Consider the following 12756-nt stretch of genomic DNA (forward strand, 5'->3'; position numbering starts at 1 on the left):
TTGACAACTGTACCCTCAGTTTCATTGTTTCTGTGAATTAGATTTCAATTAGCCCTCCACCATCCAGCTTTTCCTGGGTGCTTTTCTAGCATCGTATTAGAATGTAGACTGCTAATGATTTTATTAAAGATGAGTTGTAATTTACAGGGATTACTTAATTGTTTTGTCTTCATTTGAATAATCGGATATTTCAGGAAAAAATACATAGACTTCAAAGTGGGCATTTCTGGAAGAACTTACCTAGAGGAAAGATGTTCTTTCAGATGCTTCTCTCTTGTTTTTCTGGCAGCAAGTGATTTTTGTCATTGAGACATGCTGGTTATTGTCCTCCTCAGATGTAAGGGTTTAGTTTATAATATTTTTCATCAAGGCCAAAATAAAGGCTTCCCTATCAAGCTGGATTTAGCTGCATGGGGGTAAGAAAAAAAAATCACTAAGAGTTAAATGACATTCAAAGATAGAGATTTTGTTGCTATTGCTTAAGGTTTCCTTAGAGTTTATTTTAAAAATTAAATGTTTCCTTAAGACTAGAATACTTGTGGAGAAAATGAAGAATTACAAGATCAATGCATTTGCAAAATAACAAATTGTAAGCAATTTTGTTAGGTTAAAGAGCTGACCTGGTGGTTCCAGTGTGCTGGAATTATATACCTTTCTAATATCAGACTTTTTTGTGCTCTGTCAGGTTGCTGACAGAGATTTCTTCTGCCTGGGATGGATGCCAGAAGTACTTCTATCGGTCACTTGCACGCCACTCTAGACTTCAGACAGCATTGTTAGCACCTGCCAAGGTAAAAACACCGAAGTAAAAATAGAAATCCTACTTCTGTTAATTTTATTTTACCAGCTTGGACTGAAATTTTCTAGTAGTAAAAAGGTGATACCAGATAATGCTATGTTCTGTAATATACAAAATACGATATTTTGGGACCAGTCATTAAATGCAGCATTTTAAAACCAGTTGTTTTATGAATGAACAATATTAGTTTAGTGAACTAAGTTAATGATCTGTTCAGTGTACAGTATCTTTCGTCCCAACAGATCCCAAATTGCTACTTTTTGTGTATGAAGGAAACTCCCAAAATGCTGAATCAAAACTTTCTAGGAAAACAAAACCAGGATTAGTTGGTGCTCACAAAAAAAATCAGTTGAGATTTATAATTGGGCATAATTGGAGCCTGTGTCTAACACAAAAAGTGCTGATATATTTCCTTGCTTAAAAATTGGTCTAAAATCAGTAGAAGGAACAGATGAGCTCTGCCAAATCAATACCGCTTTTCCAGTATTCCAGGAAAAAGGGATCTCTTCCAGATAGATGCTCTTCCTCTCACTATGCTTCACTCCTTGTTTTACAACATGATCTTACCAAATGTCACAGCTGATAATGGCCATAAATAATGGAATGTAGCTGTGATCAGTTTTGCTCTGTGTTGTGAACATTTATTCTAAGCTTTAAAATGGGATCCCTCCTAATGAAAGGAGTGAAAGTAATTGTCGGTAAATCTGGTAAAATGAATTGTGGAAGTGGTTTTTAGCAATGGTCATGAATGTAAAAATTTAGGCTGGTATCTCTTTAGATTTTAATCATCATTTATGTAAGGTAGCTTTACCATTGGAACTAAATTCCTGATAAGAATTGCTGCAGTGGAGTGCCATTTAATATGACTGTTGTTGCAGAAGCTACTTGAAAATAAAATTTATATGCAGGATATATGGAAGATGCAGAAAAATAAAGATGGGGAAACAGTAATAACTATAATTTTTGTCTGCATTTTAAGACTTGTTCAATTAAACCATAACCTTTCAGCCTGCTCAGTGAAATGAAACGGAGGCACAGAGAATGTTGTTGTCTGCTTATTCATTTAATTGTTCCCTCCCGCTTTTTCTGTATCTGTTTTCTTTAGGATATTGGACTAGGTAGCATTGAACGATGCAAAGGATTCACTGCACACCTCATGCAGATGCTTGTCAAACAGAGACGATCTCTTACTGCATTGACAGAACAGTGGATTTTACTGAGGTATTTTGCATTTTCCAACATTTAAACGTTGGCAAGGAGTTTGACAGTAAGCAATTCAGTTCAGAAAGAAGGAAAATAAGGTAGAAGAAAATAAAATTCTTCCCCCCGCTTTCCCATTTCTCTCCTGCCCTCAATTAAGCCTAGATAGAAAAGATTGGAGGGAGGAGAAAAAAAAAAAAAAAAGGGGTTAGATATTGTTTATCCTGTCACTGCAGCCAATATTTTGGAATCAAAATTATTTGGGAAAACAAGTTAGGCATACATGAAGACCATGAAATAATTACTGTAGATAATTACACAGTTAACCCATTAAACCTATAGATTGTTAAATCTCTCTCATTTGGTATTAGCCTAAGTTAATTTTGGCTACGTTCAAGTTGTTGGTTTGATCTGGAGCAAATAAATGATCTGGATGGCACTTTGAGCCAAAATGAAAAAACCTCAACAGCTTACAAAGAAAAATTCTAGAAAGGTGGGAGATACTAGATCTTGTGTCAAAACTGTAAAAGGAAAAGTGTATAGGAAATCTTTCTTACTTGATGTGTAAAGTAAATTTTTTTACTGAAAGAGTGGTTAAACATTGGAAGAGGCTGCCCAGGGAAGTGGTTGAGTCACCATCCCTGGACGTATTTAAAAGACATGTAGATGCGGCACTTAGGGCCATGGTTTAGTGGGCATGGTGGTGTTGGGTCGACGGTTGGACTCGATGATCTTAGAGGTCTTTTCCAACCTTAATGATTCTATGATTTTTCACTCTATTGCTTGACTCATCAGTTTCACTGCGAACTCCACTGTTCTGCATATTTGTGCTCATCACTAATGTAACCCATAAAACTTTTTGAAGTTAGGTCAGGAGCTATTTCCTTTGTACAGGAAAGGAGATCTGGACTGGAGATTACTGGTACAAAATTTATATTAACCCTAGGAAACTTGGAAAAACAAACAAAAAACCCCCAACAAAACAAAGAAAAGCCCAAAACACAAACTCCTCAACTTTACAGTTGCAGGAATAGTAAAACTTCTAAGATACTTATCTGCATTGCTGTGACTTTCATTGCAAATCAGATTAATCATTTGTTATGAGCACTTTAGAGAATGAAGGTGTGTTAGAATCTAATTTGCTTTTATAATGGAGGAAAATGAACAATATTTGAGTATCAGGCCAGGAGTTTAAGGATTGTTTGAAAAGATGGTGTAGATTCTGAGAAATCTCACAAAGCCCTGTTTTCCGGACAACTCAAACATATGCAATGGAGAGAAAAATCCACTAATTAAACAAATTTTTTTTTAAAAAAGACTACCATTTTAGTTTTTCCAGAAAAAGTTTGACTTCCACTGAGTCCATATTATCTAGATCTTTTATGAATTTAGTCTGAAAGTTGAGTTTTTAAAAGGGAAGTATAACATAAAACTCAGTTATTGTAACTTTTCCTTCTTCCTTCTTGACTAGGAACCTCCTGAGTTGTATACAAGAGATAGATTCTAGGTTGACCGCTGACAGAGAATATAATGTAGCATTTCCTCCTCAAGACAGTATTCAACACTGGACTGACAAACTGCAGCAACTTTCCATGCAGTGCATGATGGTTCTCGAGGAGCTGTCTTGGTTTATACAATGCTGCCCAAAAGCAGAGTTAACGAAGTGCAGTGACAATGAAAGAACAGATGTCAAAACAAACATTTTCCAGAATTCAGGACCTGAAATGGGAAATGTTTTTACGGGAATACCTGACCTCATTCCCTCAGAGCTAAAATACTTGTCTCCAGTAACAATTGAGCAACTGCCTCCTGGATGCAGGATGCGAAATAAGGATCAGTTATGGCTGCAGCTAGCTACACAATTGACTGCGATGCTGGCAAATGTGAAGACAATGAAAGCAGAAGTGGACAAAATAAGACAGCAGCCATGTGAGACCTTGTTTTATTCCTGGTGAGTTCTACATGTGCATGAAATTGAATCTCTGTATGTTTTATGTTCATATAAGATATGTGAAGTAACCTTTAAAATGTTTGCATTCTTGAAAAGCGTGTTCAGGTGCTCTTGAAGCTTGTTTCCGTTTGTTTTTCTTGCCAAATGCAGTGCATGGCTTTTTAAACAAACGTATGTGTCTTCTCCTACTCCCCTGACAAGTCAGAAAAAAATTGGTCTATCTCAGCTTCTCAGTTTGTCTTTGGTCTCCTGGGATTTCAGCCCCATAGCTCCTTAGTTAATGAGGTGAATTTCAAATATCAATTTAATGAAGAAATTTTTATTTTAAAAGAAATCTGTAGCCTATATAATAATAATAATAACCCTCTCATTTTCTCTCCGCTTCAAACAGTGTGAGTGTAAGTGGCACACCTGCTTGTTGTCAAACTTTTTATTTAATAAGTTCAAGATGGAGATCAACTGCCTCCCACTCATCCATGCCCCAAGAAAAGGTTTAATCTTAAATTGAACTGTTTGTTCTTTCAATATTATGCTATTTCTTTTTGCAGGAGAGATTTTGAAGTTTGCACATCAGCTATGAGTTGTTTGCTGGAAGTCTCAGCTCAGTTACAAGGCATAGAGTCCCTGTTTCTTCCAAATGGGGAAGACGGGCAAGCTGCAAATCAGATAGCCCTAATCAAGAGCCTAAAGTATATACAAGAAGAAGTTAATAACACATCTGCAGATTTCACAGCCTGGAGAACACAGCTTCTTGCTTCCATGTCAAATTGCAGTGGTAAGGACAATTCTTCTCTGCCTGTTTTGTAATTTAGATAAAGATATAAGAATTCATTAGTTTGGTTATTGCAGAAGATGGCTCCATGTTCATTTGGATATCCTGAAACACTTGATGAAGTTCAAACTTGTAAAATTTAGTCCAGACTTAATTTGTGCAGTAATATTTTTTCCCCCTTAGTCACTGCTGATGACAGATCTTACACCATAGTTGTAGGTCAGGATTAGCAAGGAGATTTTAGTAGAACTATGTAGTAGAAATGGCGTAGTGCTTATCATGCTCCTTGCATAGGGGAAACATAGTAACCTGTAATTTAATGCATTTCTATGTAAAACTGCCTGTGTTATGGTTCAAAAGGAAATCAACGGTCAGATGAAGAGTTTGTGGAGCACTTCTCAGCAAAAGTGGAAACTGTTATCCGTGTTGTTCTGTATGCCATCCAGTGTTTGGTAGAGAGAAAACACAAAGATGGAAAAGAGGAAGAAAAATCTCCAGAGGAAGATGGTAAGTTTGTTAATTTACTTAAGGGGGAGGAGGAGAGTTCAAACTACGCAAACCTAAAAATTCTTTAAACTGTGTGTCTAGTGGAGGTACCAATACACAAGGAAATTGCCATTTTAATAGAAGTTGTCTATTTAAACAGATAGGATGGATATTTCTAGATTGCTTGCTATAACACTTTTAGAATGTCTGACTTGATTTCCATATTTTTTATGTATTTCAAACAAAGAGGATGCAGCCTCATTTGATGTGATTAAAGCAGGACATATAACTAAGCTTTTGGATGAAGATCTCTCTGCTGATTTGGATTCTTTGCATGTTCAGAAAGCAATTTTAGCAGTTTCAGAACTCCTCGAGAACCTGAAATTTTATGGGGAAGATTACACTTCAGATAAACATAAGGTAAAGTTGTTCTTTTCAAGAGTTTTTGGCTTAAGGGCTCAAAAGATTTGGAATTGTGAACTTCCGTGGTTAAACATGCATTGCTTCTTATTGTCCAATACCTTAGAACTAGAAGCATGTGAAGAAATTATGGCCAAATATGGGTACTCTTCTGTAATGCAAAAGCCAGATGTTCCTTTAGCAAGAAGGAAGCGTTTTAGTTTTTGTGAAAATCTAGAAAAAGCTCCGGAAACTTTAGAAATTGTATTTAAACTCACCTACTGATATTTCTGGTTTGAGCATCTGTTTTCCATCTCTATCATTACCCTCTGAGGTGCGTCTCAGTATGTACGTAATCATGTTTGACAGCTGTTCTTTGGTTTTAACTGCAGTTCTTCAACCAGTCCTGCTATTTGCTGGTGCGTCTAAAGCCCATGCTCTGCAAGTATTCAGACCTTATCCTGTTCTACCTCACTGTTTCACTGGCGTCTCACAGGAGTACTGGAAAATTGCTTTCTGTTCTAACGAGCATTTTTACAGAGCTTGCCCAAAAGGTAAGTTATTAGAGATAGCGGTGGATATATGGTAAGCATATATTTAATGTGTACAAAAGTCTTAAGTAGAAACTAAGCTGAAAGATGTACTTGCTAATACAGAAAGTTTTGAGTTTCTGTTTGCCTTTGTAGGGGTTTTGTCTGCCAAAAGAATTACTTGAAGATGAAGCTGGAGAGGGAGCAACACAGTTTCATGATTATGAGGACGGTGGTATTGGAGATGGGGAAGGCAAGAAGGATGTGAGCGACAAAATAGAAAGTGAAGATCAGGCAAGTGTTTGAGGTTGTTCTTGTTTAATTCAAGTGAAACTGAAAAAGCCCTTGAAATCCATGTTGTGGATGTTTCAGGTAAAAGAAACATGAAGTTACCTTCAGTCTCCTGTTTAGGTTGGCTTTTATCTTTGCATATAAGCTTATAAATATTGCTGTGGTACTTCAAGTAAGTTTTAATATATAGGCAAGATCCATTGTAATTTTTTTGCTTTACCAATAATTCAGATAGAAGACAGTTTTCAAAAGGGTGAAGAGAAGGAGAAGGAGGATCAAGATTCTAAACCAGACATTGAAGGAGAAGACAATGCAATTGAAATGTCAGAAGACTTTGAAGGAAAAATGCATGATGGAGAACAGGAGAAAAAAGGTTTGGTCCTTCCACTATAGCAAACTTATAAGAAATGTTATAGATCAATCCAATAATGGCTGATACTTTTACATAATTAAGCATATACTGAAAAGTCAGTGTTCAACAACAGAGTAGTGCCGTTTTGTATATGAATACTAAGAAGTATTAATATGAATGCTAAGAAGTGTACAAAGGAAATACTCTTTCTCTTCTTTCACTGTGATGGTTTTGGAATGGAGACTATTAGTTCTTCCTGTTGTGAGCTGACCTATAGACGCAGTTTAAAATTAATCACTGACGTTGTGGAGCTGTTGAAGATCAACAGAATACTTGAGAATATGGCTGTAGTTAACTTCAAAACGTGACTAATGAAGCTATTGCTAACTTTTAAGCAATGAAAAGAATTTAACTTTACCTTTTTAAAATGGAAAAAATAGCAACATTTGATAGATTCATTCAAGTTGCTACTCACCCAAAAGGTAGCAGTTCTTCACTTTAAAGGGTAACAGCTTGAACATCTGAAAGTAACGTGGCTTATAAATTACGGTAGTGTTAATCTACTTTCAAATCTCTGACAAAATGCCAGGAATAAGTTCATCTGCACAAGAAGGGAAATTCCAAACTAATAAACAGATAAAGTAGAATGGACCTTCCCCTTCCCAGTAACGTCAAAATGTCTTGAAAATGGAGAACGGAGAGTGTAAGGAATAGAGAGTTTAAATCATCCAAGCTTTGCACCTGGGACTTGTTAGTCTGAGAGAGAGAATGCTGTGTGTGTTCGTATGTCCAAGGGAACACTCTGAACCACAGAATTAGGAGCCTGCTCTTCTGGGTGTTAGTGCATGTGTGTCTTTTTCCACATCTCTCAATTAACTGCATAGGGTGATGGAATTAAAGTGCTAAGTGTGACTGTTTGTTTCAAGTTAACAAAAAAAAGTTAGCTTTATCTTTTCCGTACTGAAACACATTCTGAACTGTACACAGAAAATGATGAAAATTCAGATGAAGAGGAGGAGCTGGATAAGCAGATGGGAAATCTTGATAATGCTGAAGCTGATGATAAATTGGATGAGAGGCTCTGGGGGGATGAAGATGATGATGATGAAGATACCAGCAGTAAAACAGAAGAAACTGGACCAGGAATGGATGAGGTAAAGAGAAAAGGGGTGGGAAGACGTCTATCAAGGGAATTCAACTCTGTTAACTTGACGTGACCTAGACTGTGAACTCCCTTGCATAGCTCTTGGTGTTAGAAAGGGATAATCTGAGTATATCACAAGTTATTTAGTGTTGTCTTTTTTTCCTGTAAGAGATGATGTCTTGTCACTCAGACTTTGAGAAGCAGGTAGCATAACCGAGTTTCTTTTGAATTTGTTGGTTAATAGGAGGATTCAGAGCTTGTTGCAAAAGATGACAATTTGGGCACAGGAAACAAGGATAATAAAAAACAGCCTCCCAAGGATGAGGAAGACGAGCAACAAGAAGAGGACAGTGGAAACAAAGAGAAAATCCATGAACAAATTGATGAGGTAAAAATGATTTGGACTACGTAGAGTATCCTGCTGTTAAACCATATCCTGTTGCTCACATCATGTGTTTCTGAGAATTTGAAATGCTCTTTATTTAATAGTGAAGTGCACTGAAAAAAGTTAGTTCATTTCAGAGCTAAAAATAAACCATATTGTATCCATTATAATACATGTATATTTTCTGATCTATAATCCAGAATGAATTTTTGTTTGCACTAACCTGAACTCGTAATGGCTGCCAAAACAGGCTTTACGCTGAAATGATGTTTTGATGGACAAAGCTTAAAAGTTCTTGTTCTGTTGTGTTCAGCAACAGAAACATCTTAAGTCAGTGGGACTCATCCCAAGAATCTGTATATACAGTATGTGTGAAGATTCTGCATAGTATGCAAGAGTGCATTTACCATCTGCAAGAGTGCAGATTCTGTTCAGAATCTTTCAGCTAGGAAAATTGGATTCTGAACACAAAACATGCTGATTTGAGGAAGTTACAATTTATGTAAATGCATTTGCCGAAATTAATCTTTTTCTGCTATTTATACATAAGGATGTGTGCGATTGGAACTTTGTTTTTAACTGAGCAGAATGTAATATTGTATCCAGTATTTCTGTGTCCTAGAGAATTCAATAGTATCTTATTTCTCATCTTTGCCTTTCCTCCCACTTATTTACGTATCTGTTATTCACCCCGCCTATTCTTTTGCTGACAGCGCGAGTATGATGAGAATGAAGTAGATCCTTATCATGGCCAGCAAGAAAAGCAGCCTGAAGTTGAACCTTTGGACCTTCCTGATAATTTGAACCTGGAGAATGATGAGAAGAGTGATGAGGAGGAAGAGGATGGAGGTACAGCTGAAAAATCTCTCTATAGATTCCCAGATGAAAGCCAAATGGAAATAGGGAGGAACAGTCAGATAATGAGCTCTCTTTCTTTATAGAAAGAAGAGAGGTGGTGGTAGGATTCTGTATAACAAAAAGCTGCAAATTCACTTCTGTGTATCAAAATACCAAGATACCAAATGCAGGCCAGATAAGAACTTAATATTACAGCATTTTCCTTTACCTCCCTTTCACGCACACTGTGGAGCAGGCTTTCTCATGTTATCCAAGTGATACACCCTAATTTATGCTAGAAGCTCCTTATTTCATTGTCCAGTTGCTTTTGTGGTTTCAGTTTTTTCTATGATACTTCCAAGCATTTGCACTCAGAGTCAACTGACCCTCAGGAATATTAGGTTAAAGGAAGTTAATAGGAATTCATCCTGCTGTATTGTTAGTTACAAACCAATTGTGACTTAAAGAAATTGTCTGCTGTAGAAAATCATAGATTCTATGTATAGAATTCTCACTATTTTCTTTAAGATTTTTTTAAAGGCTTTGCTGTTTTATTCCAAATATCTGTAATATTCACTGTTTCTGTACTTCACTGAAAGTTTTGTATACCTTTCTGATTTTTTTAATCCAGAAGATGAGAATGCTTTTGAGGTAGATGAGAAACCTGTTGATTTAAATGAGGCAGAGAAGACACAAGAACAGAATGAAGGGGATACTGGTGAGACAGAAAGAGATGATCAAGATGCAGAACCAGCTGAAGAAGCTGTTCCTGAAGATAAAGAGGAGGAAGATGAAGGGGACAAAGATGCTGATGATCAAGAAGAAAATGCAGGGAACACTGAGGATGCAGCAGCAGCGGAAGAAGAGTCACAACCACCTGATGAGGAAAAAAATGAATCTGTTGAAGATAAGGGAATCCCTGCTGCTGATCAAGGCCTTCAACCTCAGGTAGAGTAAAATAAATAAAAGCCTGATTTTCATTTTCTTTCTCTTTTTTTTTTTTTTAATTGCCTTATACAAGGCTTAAGAAATGAATGTGTTCTATGATACTCTGAAACAAATTTGACATTGAGTAGGTGTAATGTTAGTGAAAATCTTCGTCAAGATAACAGAGATGTTCTTACTATTAAACCGGTGTATTTCTGTCATCTGTATTCCTGTTACCTCCTTGGCCTTCTGTTTCCCGATGTTTTTTAGAATGTTAAAATAAACTGATGTTATTTCAGGAAGAAGAGGGTAAAGATAATTCAGAGATGGATGAACAGATCCCTGAGCCTGAGGAAAGAATGGAGCATGAAACACAGGGGCAGACGGGGCAAGAAAACCTGCAGAGTGACAGTGCTGTTGAGCTGGCTGGAGAGGCTTCAGAAAGAGACCAGTCTAAAGAGGTAAATTACGCGGAAGTGTACTAGTTAAAAATGCTGAACTTGAGAATATGTTTTCAAGTTACAACCAAGGAATTCCTGCCATATTTTTAATAATTGTGTCTAAGATTTAATTTTTAGAACACCAATTATAAATTCACTGAAAAAAATTGAAGACCATGTAGATACCACACAGTTTTCACTGCTATGAAGGTATTTTAGGCTAATTGTTGAGCTGCAGACCTGTTTTGTCTGCTTTCCACAAGAATAACACTTGCAGTTGTGAGCCGTTCGTCATTCACAATAGAAGGTAGCATAGCATTGCAGTTTAACTTCTCAAATTTGTCTACAGTAGTTCCTAAATCCCTTTTTAGTTACCATTGCAATTTTTTTGGTTTCTCAGGAATACGGAAGTGGAGCTTCAAGTGCAAATCAATCAGAAGGCCATGAATCCACGCGCATGGCCCGGATGGCTTCTCAGAAGCAAAGCAGAAAAAATACCCAGGTTCATCTCTTCTCAATTTTTTTTTTTTTTTTTTTTTTTTTTTTTTTTTTTTTTTTTTTGAATGTCTTTAATATTAATCAGCAAATAGGCAGGACTCAGTTTCTCCTTGTTAGAACTCTTGTTCTAATCAGCATTTGCTTGCACCTCACTTGAAGTTCATGGTATTACTTTGTTCTTTTTCAGAGTTTCAAGAGGAAACCTGGTCAGGCAGACAATGAGCGTTCGATGGGAGATCACAACGAACATATCCACAAGCGACTCAGAACCATAGAATCCAGCAGTGAAGCAAAGCAGAATACAACTCAGCCTAAACAAAACGTGGAGGAGGCTGATGCATTTGAACATATTAAACAAGGCTCCGAATGCTATGATGCACAGACATATGGTACAGTAGTATTTCTGGGTGTAAAGAGTTGTCATTGCAAAATCAAATCCTGAAGCGCTCCTATTTACTGTATTTTTTCCCAGTAAGTTTTCTGAAGTTATGGTTAACAATCCTTGCTTTGGTTTAAGATGTAGCACTATTTCACTACAGTAAATGCTACTCTGGCAATCAGGTTTGAACTAACGATAACATTTTTGAAAATACTGAATTGACTCAAAAATGTTTTTTAGTTTAATAACCATATTTTGACTCATAAAAATGGGTTTTAGTTTAATAACCATATTTAAACTCTGTTCTCTCCAAATCTTATTTCAATTATTTTGAAGCCCAAACTACCACACATGCAAAATATTTAGGCTAACACAACAGGTTCTTTATTCTATATCAAACAAATTGATGTCTCTTTAAAAATATTCCTCTAATCTAAATTTAATTGCTTTCCATTAAAGTAACTAGTCTATTTTATTCATCAGGTTTTCAGGGCAATAGCTCATTGACACAACACGGCACAGCACAATGAAAGATAAAACTGAGGTTTGAGACAATAGCTCAGATCTCTTCTGAAGTTGACTAAAACTGATACGCAGTGGCTTCAGAATGTAATGGTTTTTTGCAACTTCACTACTTTTCCTTCCTCTTTCCCCTTAATAAGTATTGTTGCCTTTATACAGATGTAGCTAGCAAGGAGCAAGAGAAACCTATTATGCCTCTTGAAGAAAAGGAAGAGGGAGATTCTGAAGATGCAGCTATGGAAACAGAAATGCAGAAGAATGAGGATCTTAGAGCAGTAGACGCAGAGGAGCTGAAGCCAGAAAAAAAGAAGTCTACTGCCACTAAAACTCCTGGTACATTAACTTAAAAAATATTCTAAACGTACGCTGATGTGCATCTTTAAATGTATATGTAGGTATTTATATTTGCATGTAACGGATGTGTATACGTTTTATAAGACTAAAACATCTGCTTCTTAACTGACTTTCCTGCAGCAGTATTCTCACTCCTGCCTAGTAACCAGCGTCAGCCCTTGCTAAACTGGTTGAGTGACAGAGGGGTTTGCTGCTTTCTTTCAAGTTAATGGTCTCTAATCTTTATCCACTTGTCGTGGTTTAACCTCAGTCGGCGCTTGCCCACTGCCAGTGGGATGGGGGAGAGAATTGGAAGAGTAGAAGTGAGAAGTGATCATGGGTTGAGATAAAAACAGTTTAATAATTGAAATAAAATGATAATAATAATGTAATAATGATGATAATAATATACAAAGCAAGTGATGCACAATGCAATTGCTCACTGCCTGCCAACCGATGCCCAGCCAGTTCCCAAGCAGCAGCCCCCCCCCCCGGCCCCCCTCCCCCCCGT

General features: G+C 36.8%; 1 protein-coding gene across 1 annotated transcript in view; it reads left to right on the forward strand.

Moving 5' to 3' along the window:
- MDN1 (midasin AAA ATPase 1) overlaps positions 1–12756 on the forward strand; it is a 111535-nt gene that overhangs the window by 82212 nt on the left and 16567 nt on the right. The window contains exons 78-94 of the mRNA XM_009281958.1: positions 686–791; positions 1905–2020; positions 3471–3950; positions 4499–4725; positions 5083–5229; positions 5456–5628; positions 6000–6161; positions 6294–6431; positions 6660–6801; positions 7768–7934; positions 8169–8312; positions 9023–9158; positions 9778–10094; positions 10373–10534; positions 10914–11015; positions 11199–11400; positions 12072–12245. Coding sequence (XP_009280233.1) covers positions 686–791; positions 1905–2020; positions 3471–3950; positions 4499–4725; positions 5083–5229; positions 5456–5628; positions 6000–6161; positions 6294–6431; positions 6660–6801; positions 7768–7934; positions 8169–8312; positions 9023–9158; positions 9778–10094; positions 10373–10534; positions 10914–11015; positions 11199–11400; positions 12072–12245 — 3095 coding nt within the window. The remainder of the gene's footprint in view (positions 1–685; positions 792–1904; positions 2021–3470; positions 3951–4498; positions 4726–5082; positions 5230–5455; positions 5629–5999; positions 6162–6293; positions 6432–6659; positions 6802–7767; positions 7935–8168; positions 8313–9022; positions 9159–9777; positions 10095–10372; positions 10535–10913; positions 11016–11198; positions 11401–12071; positions 12246–12756) is intronic.

This window comes from Aptenodytes forsteri, unplaced genomic scaffold (assembly GCF_000699145.1).
Source record: "Aptenodytes forsteri isolate BGI_AS27 unplaced genomic scaffold, ASM69914v1 Scaffold20, whole genome shotgun sequence".
In the NCBI taxonomy this organism is placed as follows: Eukaryota; Metazoa; Chordata; class Aves; order Sphenisciformes; family Spheniscidae; genus Aptenodytes; species Aptenodytes forsteri.